This window comes from Phascolarctos cinereus, unplaced genomic scaffold, assembly GCF_003287225.1.
Source record: "Phascolarctos cinereus isolate Bilbo 61053 unplaced genomic scaffold, phaCin_HiC Scaffold_2;HRSCAF=192, whole genome shotgun sequence".
NCBI lineage: Eukaryota > Metazoa > Chordata > Mammalia > Diprotodontia > Phascolarctidae > Phascolarctos > Phascolarctos cinereus.
In genome coordinates this window covers 2,869,729-2,889,562 of record NW_027555625.1, presented here as the reverse complement: position 1 = coordinate 2,889,562, position 19,834 = coordinate 2,869,729, and the positions used below count along the sequence as shown (strand labels likewise).

Below are 19,834 nucleotides of genomic sequence, written 5' to 3'. Positions count from 1 at the left end.
AGTCTGAATTCATTTAAGTATTGACTGATTTGATCTCCTTGCTGTCCAAAGGCCTCTCAAAAGTCTTCTCCAGCACCACAATTCCAAAGCGTCGATTCCACGGCGCTCAGCTTTCCTTACAGTCCAGCTCTCAGTCATACACTGCTACTGGACCTTTTGACTTTACAGACCTTTGTTGCAAGATGATGGCTCTGCTTTTCAGTCTGCTGTCCAGATTGGCCATAGCTTTCCTTCATTTGATTTTGTGCCTGCTGTTGCCACCTGCAGTGATTTTTGAGACCAAAATAAAAAATCTGACACAGCTTCCATTTCTTGGGGAGTGATGGCACTAGTTGCCATGATCTGGCTTTCTGATGTTAAGCTTCAAACCAGCTTTTATAATATCCTCTTTCACTCTCATCAAGAGGCTTCTTAATTCCTAAGTGTGGCCAAAACAGATTAAAAAAAAATGTAACTGGGAAACAGGGAAGGGAATAAGCATTTATATAGCACCTACTCTGGGCCAGATGAATAGGTGCTATTATTATCCCTATTTTACAGATGAGGAAACTGAGGCAGAGGTAAAGTGACTAGCCCAGGGTTCCACAGCTAGGAAGTATCTGGGGCCAGATATGAACTCTGATCCTTCCTGACTCCAGGCCCACATCTCTATCCACTGTGCCACCTAGTTGTCTCCATATTATGTAAATAGTGAACAAAATAAAAATACAACAGAACATGTTAATATGTGGTTTTCCAAATCAACACGCAGCTTACTGGGATCCTTATGTAGTAGCCCTGTTTCTTTCTGAATTTGACATGACTCTCTTAGACCATTTACCAACTGAGAATGGTACTTATTCTAATAAATTTGAATCAGTCCCCTATATAACCTGGAAATGATCTCTTTATCAGGGAAAATTACTGCAAAGATTTTCCCATTTACCTGCTTCTGTTCTAATTTTAGCTGTACTGGTTTTGTTTGGGCAAAACTTTTATTTTCAAATGCATGTAATCAAAACTGTCCACTTCCCCTTCTGTGACTCTCTTACTGCATGCCCGGTTGCTAGCTTGTCTTCCATTCACATTCTAAGTTTTTCTAACGTGCATATGCTGTGACCTTCAGTTAAGCCATGCGTTCGTTTGGAACTTGTCTGGGGTGTCAGGTTCTGGGTGGTCTGCTCACTCATCTTTCCAGCCATGCCTGTCAAAGGGCCCTGACATTAGCAGCTAGACAGACATTGGGGTGCTGGATACATGTGCTTCTGAAGCTGGAAACCTCTTTGGTCCCACTGACCGAGCTCCATTTTTTAAGCAATATAAAGTTGTTAATGACGTCTTCGTAGCATAGTTTGAGGTCTAACACTGCGAGGCCCAGTTGATTCTTACTTCTTTTATTTCCTTGGAGATGCTCACCTTTTTTTAAACCTCTCCAAAAATTTATGTTTTTCTCATTCTAGAAAGCACAGACATACTTGTTTTATCTTCCTTTACAGATATGGCACTTTTTAAAAACTGAAGGTCTGTGGCAACCCTGCATCAAGAGAGTCTATCAGTGCCATTTTCCCAATAGCAGGAGCTCACTTGCTTCTCTATCACATTTTGGCAATTCTTGTAGTATTTCAAACTTTCTCATTATCATTACATCTGTTGTGGTACTCTGTGTCAGTAATCTTTGATGTTACTATATGATTGTTTTGGGGCACCATGAACTACTCCCACAAAAGATGGTGAAATTAACCCATAAATATTCTGGCCATTCCCCATCTTTTTCCCTCTCCTCGGGCCTCCCTATTCCCAGAGACACAATGTTGAAATCAGGCCAGTTAATAACTCTACAATGGCCTCTAAGTGTCTAAGTGAAAGGAAGAGTATCATTGTCTTATTAAGAAACTGCCTCAGCCACTCCAACCTTCAGCAACCATCACTTTGATCAGGCAGCAGCCATCAACATAGAGGCAAGACCCACCAAGAGGTAAAAAAGACTGACTTGCTGAAGGCTCATCTGATGGTTAGCATTTTTAGCAATAAAGTTTTTTTTTTTAAATTAAGGTATATACATTTTTAAAGACATAATACTACTGCACACTTAATAGACTATAGTATAGTATACAAATAACTGTTATATGCACTGGGAAACCAAAAAATTCATATGACTTGCTGTATTGTAATATCTGCTTTATTGTGGTGGTCTGGAACTGAATCTGCAACATCTCTGAAATATGCCTGTAATTCTTTGGTAGTTTGATTGGTGTGGCATTGAATATGGAAATTTATTTAGGTAGCATTGTCATTTTTTATTATATTGACTGAACCCACCTACCCACAAGCAATTAATAATTTTCTAGTTATTTAGGGCTATTTCTGTAGACAGTAGTAACTATTTATACATAGTTCTTACATGTATCTTAGTAGGTAGACTTCTAAGTTTCTTATACATAGTTTTATATATAGGCAAAATAACTAATTATTTTAAATGAAATTTCACTATTTTTCTTGCTGGGTTTTATTGGTAATACAAAAAATTGCTGATGATTTGTGTGGATTTTCTTTGTATATCCTCCAAGTTTGCCGAAGTTATTGTTTCAATTCATTTTTTAAACTGACTCTTTAGGGTTCTTTAAGAAAGAACTCTATCACTGACAAAAAGTGATCATTTTGCTTTGTCTTTCCCATGGCTGGCCTACTCCTTCAATTTGTTTTTCTTATCCTATGGCTCTGGCCAATATTTCTAGGGCTGTCAAACGGAAGAAGCAAGAATGGATGTCCTTGTTTCACCCCTGATTGTTTTGGAAAGGATTCTAGCTCATTTTCATTACATAGAATTGTAGCTCTGGGTTTTAGATATACATTATTTATCATTTTAAGAAAAGGTCCATTTATTCCAATGTTTTCTAGTGGTTTTAACCAACATGAGTGTTGTATTTTGTCAAAAAGACTTTTTTAACATCTATTGACATAATCCTGTTACTTCGTTCATGTTATTATTAATATGGTTAAGTTTAAGTTGAATTCCTGGTACAAACCAACCTGATTATAGAGTATAATCTTTCTGAGATGTTGTTTTAGTTTCTTCGCTAATATTTAATTTCAAATTTCTGAATCACGTTCATTAGCTTTCTTTCCTCTCTCTTACTGTTGTCTTTCTCTATCCTCCCCCTGTCTCTGTTTATCTGTCCTTCCCTTCCTCCTCATATTAAGACCACATCTGTGTCATAGAAGGCATCTGGCATGGTCCTTTGTGCAAAAGTTTACAATAACATTAGATTTACTTGTTCTTTGAATATCTGATGGAATTCACCAGATGAATTCATCTGGTCTTGGAGTTCTTTTCTTTGGAAGTTCATATGTAGACTGTCCAAGTTTTTACTCTGAAAAAAGGTTAAGTTCTTTATTTCTTGTTCCATTAATCTGGGAATTTCATATTTTTGCAAATATTCATTTATTTCATTTAAGTTATAGGTTTTATTGGCATATAACTGGGTAAAAGTTTCTAATAATAGGATTTATTTCTTCTTTATTTATTGTGAATTCTCCTTTTTCATTTTTGATACTGATAATTTGATTTTCCTCTTTCTTTTTAATCAAATTAGCTAATGGTTCATTGATTTTATTGCTTTTTTCATTTCCATGCGTGGCTTGTTCTGTTTATTCATGTCTCCAGCTTCACATTCTGGATCAGGACTTGGTACACCAGCCACACTCCACGCCCTCTCAGATTCTTGGATGGGGTGGCAGACTGTGTTTCGTCTCGCCTCCTCTGGAGTTGTTCTGGATGGGCAGGGCAAAGCCTAGGCTCCTGGGTCTATCCCTCGGTGGCTTCAGCCTGTCCCTGCCTCCTTCTCCCGACATAACTGTCAACTGAAAAGTTAGTGCCACCTCGACCACGTCCTTGATCAGCCCCAACCGGAGGCTAAAGATAGGGCTCTTTGCAGGTTCCCTAGAGAGCCCCTGGGTCTATGGACGCCTGTCCTGGGGCTCTGTTGGCTCAGAGGTACCCCAGGTTTCTGGCCTACTTTTGGCTCAGCCCCAGAATAGAGGGTGAGTCTTGCTGCTACATCTCTACGGTTTCCTTTGATGGAGGTTCAGTGGGAGAGGTCGGTTCCTCAAGGATTTTTCTGATACTCTCTTAACCACAAGTCTGTGATCCCTCTCTTCCAGCTGAGGGTCTTTCAAATGTTTGAAGGGTGATTTTTATGTGTCTCTTAAGGCTAACCACACCAGGTGGGGCCTGGAGGTCCTTTACTCTCCTGCTCACCTTCTTAATGCTTGTGCATGTCCTCCCTATAACACCCCAACCCACAAGACCTGAGAAATGGCTGCCTAAGAAAGATGAAAGAGAGTAAAAAGGAAATGATATTAGGAAAATTGAGAATGTGTGAAATTGAGTGAATGTCACAGTGAAATTAGAGGCTTTTATTTTGGAGGGGGGATGAGGTAAGAACTTGGAGATGAATTATATGATAGAGTGTTTGACTAATGAGGAAACCTTTTTGTTTTCAGGGAAAATGACCCTCTTTTCAGTTCCTTTGTACCCTGACGGATCTAGGAACCGGTGTGAGCATTCCTACCAGTCACATAGGCCCACTCTGTCTTCTCCTCCCATGTTCCTCTGGTCCACAAAGGGACTTTTCCTAAAGTGCTGGGCACCTCAGTAACTCTCGTTCCTCATGCTGAATGACAAAGGTAACAACATCTGTTTAAATGTGTCAGAGAGTCTTAGCTCCCACATTTTTTTTCTTCTTTTTTTTTTGGTTAGGCAATGGGGTTAAGTGACTTGCCCAGGTTCACACAACTAGTAAGTGTTATGTGTCTGAGGCTGGATTTGAACTCAGGTCCTCCTGAATCCAGTGCCAGTGCTCTATCCACTGTGCCACCTAACTGCCCCTTAGCTCCCACATTTTGAACTGACGAACTCTGACAAGATTTTTTTGTTTCGGAGGTTAAGTGACTGTTAGCTTACTCACATCTCTAGATGCAATGAAGTATATCTTTTTGTCAAAAAAAAAATCACAGAACACCAACTAGAATGTGGGTTAGGTAAGACTGATGAGATTAAAATGAATTAGCCAGGAATTCTCATTTTTACTGCTGACAGCATTTTTTTCTTTATCTTACACAAGGCAAAGGAGGTTGGGTGGGGGGAGAGCTGTTCATACAAGATGCTAAAATTCAATAATGTAAACCCGATTTAAAAAGAAAACTATGCTCTTTGTGTGGCCCTCTGCCCCAGGGGGGTGGGGTGATGGCGTGGGAAGCCAACTTCCTGCTGTCACTTCCCCTCCCTCTCTCTTGGAGAGGAAAGCTGTGCACACCTGTGAGAGGGCCTCTGCAGACCCAGAGGGATGGCCAGCATGGACCCCAGGCCCTTCCCAGGGAGTACAAGTGCATTTGTCCTGATTCCACACGAGGCTATTGTCAGAGATCATGAACATCCCTGAGTGGACCAAAGCTCAGCAACCAAGATTAAAACAAGGTCAAAATTAAACGTACCAAGTCAGTGTAAAGAATGGAGAATCCAAGAGGCAGAGAGCGCAGTCATTCAGGCAAAGATGGATGGAAGGTGGTGCTAAGACTGGAAGCAGGGGCTGGCTGAAGCTCAGAACGTGCACACAACACAGGCCCTGATCGCAGAAGGAACACCGCTGAAATTCACAGCATGTGTGGGATTCCAGGTCCTGGTGATCGCTTCTGTCTTCTCTAGCTGACCCCTAAGCCACAGGCCCACCAAGCAACCAGAAGTCTGGGAAGAAACGAGCCAGCTCTCGTGTGGAGGCTGGAGGGAGGGAGCCTGGCCCTGGACTCCAGCGGGTGCTTTTGTGTGGTTTTCTAGCCCAAGGGAGTGAAGGCCCGTTTGTCCATGGGGAGGCTTCAGTTACAAAGTGTAACTCGGGGCCCCTGGCCTGCGAGAGCCAGGCAGGACACTCAGAACATACAAAAATTACTACAAGGATGATGCCCCGTGACTGATCACGGGGAAGTGAATGCACTTACCATGACACTCTCTCCCAACCAGCAGAGAGAAATGCAATGACAAACAGAAATCAACAGGCTCCTTCTAGGGAAAGACATGCGAAAAGGTGAAGACCTTGTATGTCTGAGCTTCCCCATAACTTCTTTTTGGTTAGTCCTCAACGGCGGCCCATCGGGAAGCTTATGAAACCAGTCTAGGCAAGAGGGACGGAGGGCCTGGACTAGGAGGCTGGGGGAAGAGAGAGAAGGGGGCAGTTTCAAGAGCTGTTCTGAAGGCAGCACCCACAAGGTTGGCAGCTGACTAGCCATGTGGGTTATACGAGAGCTCAGGGCAAACTCTGAGGTGAAGAAGCTGGGTGACTAAAAGGTAAGAAAATTCAGGAGAAGGGTAGGTGTCAATTGGGCAATCAGTTATTGAGCATATATCGCATTTGCTGCACTGTGTTAAAGGCAAAACCCAGTCTCTGCTCACAGAGGCGTCACATTCTAATGGAGAGGTGATAGGCAAACAATAAGATCCATACGGGGTAAACCCGAGGTGGCACATAGGTGCTCAGTAAATGTTTACTGGATCGGATACTCACACACCACAACTCGTTCAGCCATTTCCCAACTGCTGGCCACCCTGGAAAGAGCTAGAAATCTTCTGGACCTCCTTAGGTAGGGTTTGCTTTGCGTGGGACTGATCTCTCCCTTGTCCCCTTTCCTTCCTGTTTCTCCATTGATGAAATGCATTTCTGCACCCAACTGTGTGTGTGAACTCTTCCCTCCTTTGGCCAGTGCAGATGGGACGGAGGTGCAGGCGTCTGCCACTCCCCCCATCCCTTCCTCCTTGTTTTTACAGTCTTCTACCTGTGCCCCCCAGGCATGTGCTATCATGTCTCCAGCCTCCGCCACCCCCATATTCTTCTTTCTATTCTTCTAAGATCCAGACGTCGCCGAGTCTTTTCCCTTGTGCCTAACTCTTTGTGAGCCCATCTGGAGTCTCCCATTTCCTTTTGCAGCTCATTTCACAGACGAGGAGGTGAGACACTGAGTGAGGCACACAACAGAGTGAAGTGACTTGCCCAGGGTCACAGAGCTGGTAAATGTCTGAGGCCGGATCTGAACTCAGGTGTTCCTGAGTCCAGGGCCTGCGCTCCATCCATTGTGGCACCTGGCTGCCCAATTAGACAGAGTCTAATCAGACTTCCTCCATGACCCTCAGTGATGACAGGGTTCAGAGAAGCATGTGTATCATCTTCCCATATTGGGATGAGAGCAATATATCCTTCCTAGTCCTTTGTGATTGTTCATTTGTATTATTTTTTATGTTTCTCTTAACTCCCGTGTTGGGACTTCAAAGTTTCTACAGAAGTCTGGCCTTTGTATCGGGAATGCTTGGAAGTCCTCTATTGCACTAAAAGGCCATTTCCCTTGTACTCAGTTTCGTTGGTCAGGTTATTCTTGGCTGTAAGCTAAATTCTTTGCCTTCTAGGCTCTGTGCTCCTTTACATCGGTGGCTGCTAAATCATGGGTACCTGCATAATTTCTTTCTGGCTGCTTACGATTTTACTCTCTGATCTGAAGCTTTGCATTTTGGCTGTGATGATCTTGGGGTTTCTTTCAGAAAGATTCTTTGTCCTCTGGATCAGAGATCTGGGCAGTCTTATTTCACAATTTCCTGAAAGATCACGTGCCGGTTCTTTTTCTGGTAATGGCTTTCAGACAGTCCAATGGTCCCTACATTATTTCTCCTTGATCCATTTTCCAGGTCAGTGGTTCGTGCTGAGACACTCCCATTTTCTCCTATTTTTCAGTCTTCCGACTTGCCTCTTGGAGCCACTGGCTTCTCTTTGGTCCAGCCTAATGTCCAAGGAGCCTGCTGCTTGGGCAGGTTTGGTGCCAAACTTTCCAGTTATTTCTTCCAAAGATCCCCTTGCTTTTCCAAGTTTTCCCCTCTCCTGCTCTCATTCCGTTCATAAAGACATTTTCAACCTCTTTTCACACATTCGCACTCCATCTCTTCTTGGAATCCTGGCTGACCGCTGACCCACGCTGTGTTCTTCTCGGAGGCTTTGCTCATGCACGGTCTGCGGCCATTCCCTTCTCCTGGGTCTGTGTTGTGAGTGTTTCTGTCACCACTGCAGATCTTTATGGTGGGGTTCTCTCCTTTGTTCATTCTTCCAACCCATCTTCTACCTTCAGGCTTGCAGTTTCGACTGGCCTCTACACATCTGAAGTCTGGGCTGGCCTGTTGCTGCTTTCTTGGGGTACTGAGGGTTGTGTTATTTCAGGCTCTTAGAGACCTTTGAGCTTCAAGGGCTATTACAGGGATCAGATCCAGTGTACCATGTGACCTGTGACCCCGGGTCTGAGCGACAGCAGGCTGCTGTTGGACGTAGCCTTCAAGCTGGGGGCTGGGCTGGGACTGAGATCCTGCTGGGCTTCTGCTGACTTTTGAGCTTTCTCCTTGCTCTGTGCACAAGAGCGTGTGCTCGGGGGTGTAACTCCCCTCCTCGGGCTGACCTGGTTGAGTCTGAGTGAGTCAGGGGTCAGAGTCCGTAAGACCTCAGCATGAGTCTAGGGCTTCCTCTTGCCTTGGTACACCGCCACCCCCTGGGTCCTGGAGCACCCTCCATCCCCAGCATCTCAGACCACTTTGTCTTTTCTATGCTGAGCTGGGCTGCAGAAATGATCCCTTGGCTTTGATCCAGTGTTTGGAGGAGTTCTGGAGGAGGAAGCTCAGCAGAAAAAGGGAGGTCCCCCAACCCGAAGCTTTGGCGTCTGTCTGTAGCTCCCGGCACAACCAGAAGCATTTCTGACCTTTGGCCAAAAGAAGCCCCGAACGACTTGAGTATTCTCGGCTCTCTCTCTCTGCAGGAATTCGAGGCAGGGCAGCGCGGTGAGAAGAGAATTGGAATTGGGGTCAGAGGAGCGACTCGGCTTTGCCATTTCCACTGAGCTCGTGTGATCTTGGGTAACTTACAACCGTCTCTCTGTGCCTCAGGGTTCTTATCAGGACATGGAGGATGTCGGAAGAGATGGCCCTCCATGCCCTGCCTAGTTCCAAATCAACAACCCCATGATGTGATTTGTGCATTTTTACCCACCTGATGATTCAATTTCTCTTTTAATAAAAATGAAAATGAAGATATGGATTCCAAATGCCAGTTATAACCCTGGTTTAGTGGGTGGTGCTTCTGACAAAAACCACTATATGGAGAACAGTTTCAATTTCCCAGTTCTCTGTTAAGGCAGTTATAGGTAAAGAGGGTTAGACAATGCCTGGAACCACTGAACTGTCCCCTGCCTCCTTGGAGCAGCCAATGGGAGCAAAAAAAAAGGGGAAACTCTAGGCTCTGACTAGAACTACAGGGACACGCCTTCCTTTGACTCCATTCAGTAGGAAGCATGTACCAGAGAAAGGAGCTGCCGGCCGTGGGCTCCCCTTCTCCCCTCCCTCAGGTGCCTCCTGCTCCCTTGCCCCCTTCAGTCTAACTCACAGGAAGATGTGGCCTCATCCCTCGACCTGCTCAGATGATCCCCTTCCATCCTGCCTCCTCCAGCAGACCGCCCCCCACTGTGGCATTCCCCTCTCTGTGGCTCCTTCCCTTCTGCCTACACCCCCCAGCCTCACCTGACCCTTCCATCTCTGCTAACTCGTCCTTCTGCCTTTGTGGCCAAACCCTCGAAGGCCGCAGATGACTGATGCCTCCACTTCCCCTCCTCTCACTCTCTGCTTAAACTCTCACAATCCAGATCCCACAATAGCATTTGTACATGGTTGTTTGCATGTTGTCTCCTCCCCCATCGGACTGTAAGCTCCTTGAGGGCAGAGACTGTCTTCTGGCTCTTTTTTGTATCCCCAGTGCTTAGCACAGCACCCGGCACACCATAGGCACTTAATAAATGTTGACTAATTGACTGATATCTGAAGAGAAAATCAGAATATCTCGGCTTAGCAAGAAGGAGCTGGGGCCAGTCTCCAGCCTGGGGCCTCCTAACTGTCTGTTCTTCCTTCCTCATCTGCATCCCCAGCACAGCACCTGTGGGTGGCTGGGGCAGAAGGCCCAGAGACCGCAGAGGAAATACACTGGATAAAGCATTAACACGCAGGAAGAAAATGCCAGGAGAAAGCCTGCTTTCTCCAAAATTAGCCTTTCAGCCTGAAGTTTTCCACGCTTGCTTTAAAAACCAAAGGTAATTTTTTTTGCAATGCTTGACAAAAACATATTAGTTTTTGCATTATGAGAGGATGCTGGCCCACACAGTGTTTCCACTTTAAAAGCAATTTAAGGAATTGTTTTATATGCAGATAACTCAAAAAAGTGGTTTAAATTTAGGAGGTGAAACTTTCCATGTGTCTAGTTCTCAGCAAGATAATGTCCTGAGTCATTCTAAAAAGACAGACACATAGGCACACACACATTTTAACTGAAGGCCTCACTCTGATGAAGACTGATAAAGAAGGAAGTCGGCTAGGCAATGAATTCCTCCGAGGCCAGCCCTGTGTGCCCTATTTCTGGTGGAAGGGAAGCCTGGAGGAGCCCTCATATTCTGCCAACAGTCTGGGAGATGGTCCCGGCGTCCTTGTGGGGCGACTAGTGAGCAAAATGGAAACTGGTGAGGAGTGATTAAAAAAAAGTCTTTGGGGCATCTAGGTGGTGCAGTGGTTAGAGCACCAGCCCTGGAATCAGGAGGACCTGAGTTCAAATCCGACCTCAGACACATAACACTTACTAGCTGTGTGACCCTGGGCAAGTCACTTAACCCCACTGCCTAGCCAAAAAACAACCAAAAAAACAAAAAACCGCCTTCTCTTAAGCTGTCTGACAACAGATAGGTCAGAACTCCTAGAAATTTCTGGTGGACATTTACAGAGCCCTCTGGAGATCCCAAAGCACTTGGCGGTAAGACCTCAGGCAGTGTGTCAGTACTGGTGGAGGAGGCCTTACGGGGATATCACCCTTTCCCTCGGGCTCAGGAGAAACCCTTGATTTCTGACAATCTTCACTTTCCACACAACCCCTGAAACCTATAGCAGCAGCGATACTTTCCTCCTACTTGTGGATGTGATGAATTGTTAAGGCCAAACCTGGGTGTGACCGCCAGCGGCCGCTGACATTCTGGCACCAACTTCACCCGACACCTTTATTTCCTCACTGACCTTGCTCGCCTGGGTGTACAACCCAAAGGCCATGTGCTAGCTCTGGGGGCAGTGCTACACGGCCTTGAGTTTTAAAGGCCAATGATGGAAAGGTGCAGCGAATGCACAGAGATCTCTCCAGCGATAGGCGAACATGACCAGGGAACACCTAGTGGGAAGCAGCCCATCACGAGCAGCCTCAGATATGCGAGGCCGGCAACGTGAACATGAAAATGAGGCCACATGTTAAAGGCGGGAATGCTGAGGCCCACCGGCACCTGGTCATCCATGTGTTCTCTCCTCCCTACGTCTGCCATTCGGGACAACGCTGACCCCCTAGCCCTTGGGATGCTCTCTCAGCCAACCCTTGCAGCTTCCTCCACTGCTCCCCTATGGTCCCAACCCCTCTCTCCAGAGAGGAAGCTCCTCACTCCACAGATGTGGTCAGCTGCCAAGCTGCGTTACACCACCTTCCCAGGCCGGCCAAATGGGCCTCCTCTTGGGCCCCCGCTGATGACTGGACAGCTCCAGCAGCATGCCCCGCGTGAAGCCTTTCCCATTCCCCACAACAGCTCATGCACCCCCCCCCCACACCAGCTGCGTGTGGACAATGGTTATTACCTGCACATATGTATGGACAGATAGTATCTGTCCTTGTCGTGACCCCCAAGAGAGGGGGCACTTATCCTTTGGACTTGTGTCCCCAGGGGCCAGAGCAGTGCCTGGACCCAGGAGGGGTGAAACAAAGCACTGTGGGCCAACTGAGGTTTCTCCAGATCCATGCCTGAGCTAACCTTCAGAGCCACACAACCTTCTTGGTTCTGCTTCCTAAGGCACAAAACACTGGGCTCGAAGCCAGGAGACCTGTGTTCAGATCCCACCTCTGACACCCGTCAGCCTACAGTGCCCTGCGTCCTCGCCCAATGGGCGACCTCCTCTCACCCGCCTGTGCCGACCGTGAGGAGACTCTGGGACGCTCATAAAGGCCGATATCATACTGCCAGACCTGTGTGGTCTACCCACCGGAAGCTGAGGGGCTCTCTTCATCATCTCCAGCAGGATGTAGCTGCCCACCGAGTGGCTGATGAGCACCAACCTCAGCGTTGCCGGCACGCACCTTCTCAGGAAGGCGAGCTTGTGCTCCACCTGGCCTTCAAGTCCAACGGCATCATCCAGTTTTCTCGGACTTGGATCTGAGGACAAACACACAGAAAAGAGCTTTTGGGGGTGGCTTTGGAGGGACCGCCCCTTCGCCAACTCCAAACCACACGGAAGAGAGACCACGAATCCTGGGGCCGTTGGGTGTATGTGAGCTCACACCAGCGCCTGTGGCATTCTCCTGGGCAGATGGACAAGGCCCTCCACAGCGGTGCTGGGGAGGGGCGACAGTGCTGCCATCCCTGCCCGGCAGTGAGAGTCTGCACCCTCCCTTCTCCTCCTGTGGTCAAACATAAAAGTCTGTCTGGCGGGTGAAGCCCCTGCCAGCCTCCCTACCCTTCTGTATATGGTGGAGGCTCCCAGGAAGGCGGGAGCTTTATGGACTAATCCCCCCCCACCCTTATCCCAGCTTGGGCGAGTGCTAGGAGCACAAAGTCTTTCCTCCCTCCATGCCCTCCACAGTCCGGCCACACTGACCCACCTGCTGCTCCTCCCAGAAGTTGGGGTCGTCTCCCACATCTGCAGCCCAGAACACCCCTTCCCATCCCCTCGGGCTGTGGTGGGCGCTGCTCAGGCACAGAAGGTGTGGCAGCCCTCCCTCCCCCAGCTCTGCTCCCCCAAGCCAAGCTCCCAGAACACCCCTGGTTGGTTCTGCCTCAGAGCCAAGGCTCGGTGGTCAGCTCTCAGGAGGCTTTGGCTCCCTCACCCAGGAGGGGGAGGGCCAAAGTGACTCACTGTCCTTTGTAATGTGCCAACATCCTCAGGAAGCCTCCACCTGGGTCATTCATGGCCCCCAGCACGTCCTACCTCGTTCATCTCATCTTCCTGTTGGGCTGGACGCTGCTGGAGGACAAGAGCTGTCTCTGACTTTTTTCTATTATAGACACATCTAATTCAATTCAATTCTGCACCTCCTAGGACCCAGGCACTGTATTCAGTACTGGGGAATAGAGGAAAACAGAGTCTGTGCTCTCCAGGACATTACATTATGTTGGAGGAGGGAGCGGGAAATGTGTTGATTAGATCACATGCATACAGACCACGTCATTTCAAGAAGGAGTGAGTGCACAGAACAGGAGGGGGATGACAGAGCTCCTGTAGGAGGCTGCCCCATGGAAGTCAGGAGCTCAGGACACCGCCCAGGCCTGGGGGATCACTCTGCCAGAAAGAGCATGCGAGGAACGAACAGCAAGATTCCAATGAAGCCTCTGCTAAGCCCAAGTTCAAAACCCCATCCACTATAATCAACATAGGCCCATCCATGAGTCTGCTCCATGGCTCCCTATCACCTCTAGGATCAAACAGAAAATCTTCTGTCTGGCGTTCAAAGCCCTCCATAACCTGCCCCTTCCCTACGTTTCCACCCCACAGACTCCTCGATCCAGGGACCCTGGCCCCTTGGCTGTTCCTGTACTTCTTGACCCCGGGCATTTTCTCTGGCCGCTTCTATGCCTGGAATGCTCTCCTTCCTCACTTCTGCCCCCTGCCTTCACCGGCTTCCTTCAAGACTCAGACAAAATCCCACCTTCTCCAGGATGCCTCCCCAATCTCTTTCAACGCCGGTGCCTTCCCTCTGCTGATCATTTCCACAGTATCCTCTGTGTTGCTTGTTTGTACATAGCTACCTGAATGTTCTATGAGCCCCTTGATAACAGGGATTATCTTCTGCCTTTCTTTGTATTCCCAGTGTTTAGCACAGTGCCTGACCCATAGTAGGGACTTAATAAATGTTTAGTGACCAACAAAGAATGTCACAATCCCTTCTCTTAGACAAGATACTGCTGCCACCCTAGAGTTGTCAAAGTGCTCTAGCTAGACAAGTGAGTTTCACAGCCTAGATGGATGTGCTAAGGCATCAAAGCTCACTCAATCTCACCAGGAGTGTGTAGGGCTCATGCCCTCAGGTGGGACTGCTGTGCTTGTAGTAGTAAGCTAGCAGAGAAAGGGCCTCCAAGGTAAAGAACTGATGCTATTTCTTTTGTCTTCCTACAAAGACATCTAAAACCAAGTAAATGAGAAGCCTCCTCATGAGTGCTAACATTCCTGTCACTACCTATTATTCAACCAAAGGAATCCAAGGAGCTGCTAATATGTCCTGTTAGCAATGTGATGAAATCAACTTTATGAAGCCAATCGCACTCAGAGGGAGGTGGAAGAGGACAAAGGAGCCCTACCAGACCCCAATGATCTCAAATGTCAAAGGTCCTCTAATAAAGTCAGTGAGCCCAAGTGTGCTCAGAAATCACAGCCACGGTTCTCAGAGGGAAGCAGAGGTTTGCAACCAAGGCCCCAAGCTAGACTGCTCATGCCTAAGAGGTGGGGGAAGGAGCGCTGGACCGAGGATCAAAAAGCCTCGGTTCAAGTTCTGGCTAAGCCACTTAAGAACCTTGTAACTGTGGACAAATCATATATAAGCTTCAATGGCCTCGTCTCTAAGATGGTGCTAATCACTTCGATGCGACTTAACTCATGTGGCTATTAGAAAGAATGAGTAAACTGTAAACTGATATGAAAACCATTGTGGTTAGCATCATTCTTTTTTTCTTAAGAAATTTATTTATTTACTTTTGGTTTTCAACACTCACTTTCATAAGATTTTGTGTTCTAAATTCCCCCCTCCCCAAGATGGCTTGTGATCCGATATAGGCTATACATGTATGATCATATTAAACATATTTACATATTAGCCATGTTGTGAAAGAATAATCAGAAGAAAAGGGAAACATCACAAGAAAGAAAAAATAAAAAACAAAAAAAAGAGAAAACAGTCTGCTTTGATCTACATTGAGAGTCCACAGCTCTTTCTCTGGATGTGGAAAGCATTTTTCATCATGAGTCTTTAGGAATTGTCTTAGATCACTGCATTGCTCAGAAGAGCTAAATCTAACAAAGTCAATCATCACACAATGTTGCTGTTACTGTGTACAATGTTCTCCTGGTTCTGCTCAATTCCCTCAGCCCAGGTTCATGCAAGACTTTCTAGGTTTTTCTGAAATCCACCATTTCTTATGGAACAATAGTATTCCATTATATTCATATAATACAACTTGTTCAGCCATTCCCTAACTGATGGGCATCCCCTCAATTTCCAATGCTTTGTTACCACACAAAGAGCTGCTAAAAATATTTTTGTACATGGGGGTCCTTTCCCCTTTTTTACAGTCTCTTTGGGATACAGCCCTAGTAGTGAAGGGTACTGCTGGATCAAAGGGATCATAGTTCAATAGCCTTTTGGGCATAGTTCCAAATTGTTCTCCAGAATGGTTGGATCAGTTCACAACTCCACCAATGCACTAGTGTTCCAATTGTCCCACATCTTCTCCAACATTTATCATTTTCCTATTTGGTCATGTTAGCCAATCTGCTAGGCATGATGTGGTACCTCAGAGCTGTTGTGATTTGCATTTCTCTAATTATAAGGAATTCAACAACATTAAACTGTTTACTTCTTATATGTGAAAACATTATCAGTACTTTTATGATTGTCATCATTATATGGGTAGTTTGAAAAAAAGGCTTGGGCTGAGCTGAGTATGATAGGTGATTCTAAAAAAAAATAAAACTGTGCAAGGAGAGATACAAAGGAGCAATTATCTCATACAAATGAGGCCAAAAGTAAAAATTCATACAGAAGAAGCTAGTGGAGGAAGGCGGTAGTGCTGAAACCTTACTCTCATCAGGAATAGGTTAAAAAGGGAACAACATATATATCTAGAAGGGTATAAAAGTCTTTTAAATTCAGAAAGAAGAGGGCAAGGGGATAGAATGGGGGGAGAGGATGACAGGGATTCTTGGAGGGGTGAGTAGGTTAAGGAGTAGGAGGGCAAGGTAGCGGGTAGAAGTAAAGCAGAGGAGCAGGAGAGACAGGAACAGGGTGAGAAAGATAGTGAGGAAAAAAAGGAAGGATAAAAAAATACAAGTAATTATAGCTTAGAATGTGAATGGGATTAATTTACCCATAAATGGAAACTGAGAGCTGATTAAAAATTTGAATTCAACAATATCTTGCTTTCAGGAAATGATATAAAAATGAGAGATACACACAAACATAAAATAAAGGCCAGGAGTAGAATTTATTATGTAAAAAAAGCAGGAGTAGTAATCATGATCTCAGACAAAGTTAGAGCTAAAATAGGTTTAATCAAAAGAGAAAAACAGGGAAACTACACTATGTGTCAGCCATATTATCCATGCTGTTTTAGACCATTTAAAATAACTAGACAGTACAAAATACCTGAGAATATATATCTGCCAAAATAGATACAGGAACCATACGAACATAAATATAAAACACTTTTTATACAAATAAAGTTAGATCTAAATAACTGAAGTAATATTTATTGATCATGGGAGGTAAAGCCAATATAATTTTTTAAAATGACAAATTTACCTGACTAATCTATTTATGTAATGCCATCCTAATTAAATTACTAAAAAAATTATCTTGCTGAGTTAGAAAAAATAATAAAGTTCATTTCAAAGAACAAAAGGTCAAGAACTTAAAAAAGAAAGATGCAAAAATTCAGTAGTATCAGACCTTAAACTATATGATAAGGTGAGGGCATTGTTGAAGTGTAAAATGGATAATTCTGATTATCTGAAATCAAAATTTTCTTGTATAAATAAAACCTACACAGCCAAGAATAGAAGGAATGCAGAAAGTTTGTGAAAACCTTTCATAGACAATCTCTTAGATGGAATGTAATTGGGTTGGAATATTGCTGTGGTATAGGAAACGATGAGCTGGCTGATTTAGAAAAACATGGAAGGACTTGGACCTAGGAAGATGCTATTCATCTCCAGAGAAAGGGATGACAAGGGGAAATATGCACAGTATGGTCTTACATATATGTGTATGAGTGTATATGTGTATGTTTATAGATGTCTATGTGTATGTATGTGTACCTATAGATGGAGACATATCTATAAATAGATGCCTGTGCTTCATTGTAGCCTCCTTTTAGGGGGAAGGAAGGGTAAAAATGAAATAAAAAGTGCACATCAGAGAACAAAAGAAAACAAAGAAAAGTTGGGTAGGCTGGAAAACAACGTGTAGTATTTATTACATAGGATTTCTTGAAACAGAAATTTATTGTTTTATACTGAATCCTCTCATGTTCTGCTGTGTACACGGCAATGTTTCTTTTCCCTTTCTTTTCTTATTTTGTATTTAAGTTTAAGATAAATCTTTGAAACTTAAAAAAACAACAACAACATGCTATCCAGCTCCAGGTAAAGAGCCGACAGTCTCAGTGTGCAGATCACATACGGAAAAGAAGCCAAGGCAGGATCTGGATTTCCCCCTAGGTCCCATGTCACTGCTCTTTTCACTTTCCCCTATGACCATCCATAAAACCAATATTGTTGTCTGACAAATGAAAGGATAAAATAAAATTAAAAAGCATGTTTTTAAAATCTGTTATCCCCATCGTTTCTTACTAAACCCTTTGTAAAGTGAAGAAGTTGCAAGGATTTGAATTCTGTATTGATTTTTCATTATTAGCTAAGGGTTTTGTAAACTGTATAAAATGAACTCTGACATCCAGGTAGTAAGAAGCTGTATTTCTAAAATTCTTTTCCAGAAAGCAGCAGGACAGCAAACAACTATTTCATTAATAAAGTTGTGGTTACAGAGAATAAAATACAATACAATAAAATAAAATACAATAACTGCAGGCAATACAAAAAGTCTGCCTGCCAAGACAAACTAGGGACTATATGAACACAATTACACAGATAAAGACAGGTCTAAGACAACCAGAGAAATATTCATTACTCATGGGTAGGCTGAGCAAATATAAGAAAAATGAGCTTGCCATCTAAATTAATTTGCTCATTCAGTACCACACCAATCAAACTACCAAAGAATTATTTTATAGGGCTAGAAAAAACAATAATAACAAAATCCATCTGGAAGAACAAAGGTCAAGAATATCAAAGGAATCAATGGCAAAAACGTGAAGGAAGGCGGCCTAGCAGTACCATAGGTCAAACTGTGTCACAGAGCCACCATCACAGAAACCATTCGGTATTGGCTGAGAAATCGAGGAGTGGACAGTGGGCTACATTAGGTACACAAGACACAGTAGTAAGTGACCACGGTGAGGGTAAGAACTCAACATGGGACAAACATCACTAGGAAAACTAAAAAGCAGTCTGGCTTAAACCAAGTGTAGACCAACATCTCTTGCCATATACCAAGTGGGAAAAGTGATTATTAATAACCAGTATCTTGGGGAAATTCAAAGCTCTCCCCTTCTTCCAAAGTCCTGATTTTTAAAAGTTCTTGAAGGGCATTACCAATAATGAGACTGAATTAACTCTCCTCAGTCTTGGTCAGACCTGCCCAACCTTACAAGGAATTCAATCTAAGGTGGACAAGTTCCTTGTGTTCTCCTCAAGCTTGGGTGGAGACAGATCCTTTTGTGTAGACAGCCCAAGGCTGCCAGAGGTTTGAGCACAGAGATAATTGAAAAGGGCATATTAACTGTGGGTACCACCACTATGATCGTCTTTGGTCTAACAGAGCTGGCCAAATGACCATCCTTTTATTAATAACCTGCTGACCTTATTAATAAAATGATCAAATTATCCAGAAACTACATCTCTCAAATCTTTTTTAAAAGTCACACAAGATAAGGTCAAAATGGGTACATGATTTACACATAAAGGGTGATACTATAAGTAAATTAGGAGAATAAGGAATAGTTTACCTGTCAGATCTATGGATAAGGGAAGAATTTAGTACAAATAAGATACAGAGAACACTGTAAGATATAAAATGGATAATTTTGATTATATAAAACTAAAACATGTTTGGAATAAAACCAATGCAACCAAAATTAGAAGGAAAAAATGGGGAAAAATTTTTATAGCAAGGATCTCTGATAAGGGATATATCTAAAATATATAGAGAATTCAGAATTGATAGAGGATATATCTCAAATATATAGAGAACTGAGTCAAATTTATAAAAAATACAAGTCATTCCTCAATTGATAAATGGTCAAAGGATATGAATGGGCAGATTTCCATCAAAGAAATCAAAGCTACCTATAGTCATATGAAAAAATGTTCTAAATCACAACTGATTAGAGAAACACAAACTAAAACAACTCTAAGATACCACCTCACACCTATCAGATTGGCTAATGTGACAAAAAAGGAAAAGACAAATGTTGGAGATGTGGGAAAACTGGGACACTAATGTACCGCTGGTGGAGTTGTGAACTGATCCAACCATTCTGGAGAGCAATTTGGAACTATGCCCAAAGGGCAAACCAAAATAGCACTGCTAGGTCTATCTATATCCCAAAGAGATCATAAAGAAAGAGAAACAGACCTATTTTTGTACAAAATTTGTACAAAATATGTAGAGCAGATCTTTTTGTGGTGGCTAAGAATTGGAGACTGAAGGGATGCCAGGAAATTGAGGAATGGCTAAACAAGCTGTGGTATATGACTGTGATGGAATATCGCTGTGCTATAAGAAATGATGAGCAGGTGGATTTCAGAAAAACCTGGAAAGACTTATGTGAACTGATGCAAAGTGAAGTGAGCAGAACCAGGAGATCACTATACACCATAACAGCAATA

General features: G+C 44.2%; 1 protein-coding gene across 4 annotated transcripts in view; it reads right to left on the bottom strand.

Annotated features, from left to right (window-relative positions):
• LDAH (lipid droplet associated hydrolase) overlaps positions 1 to 19,834 on the bottom strand; it is a 75,709-nt gene that overhangs the window by 35,030 nt on the left and 20,845 nt on the right. For all 4 annotated transcript variants that reach the window (XM_020967438.1, XM_020967441.2, XM_020967440.2 and 1 more), the window contains exon 4: positions 12,104 to 12,273. In XM_020967438.1, the coding sequence (XP_020823097.1) occupies positions 12,104 to 12,273 (170 nt within the window). The remainder of the gene's footprint in view (positions 1 to 12,103; positions 12,274 to 19,834) is intronic.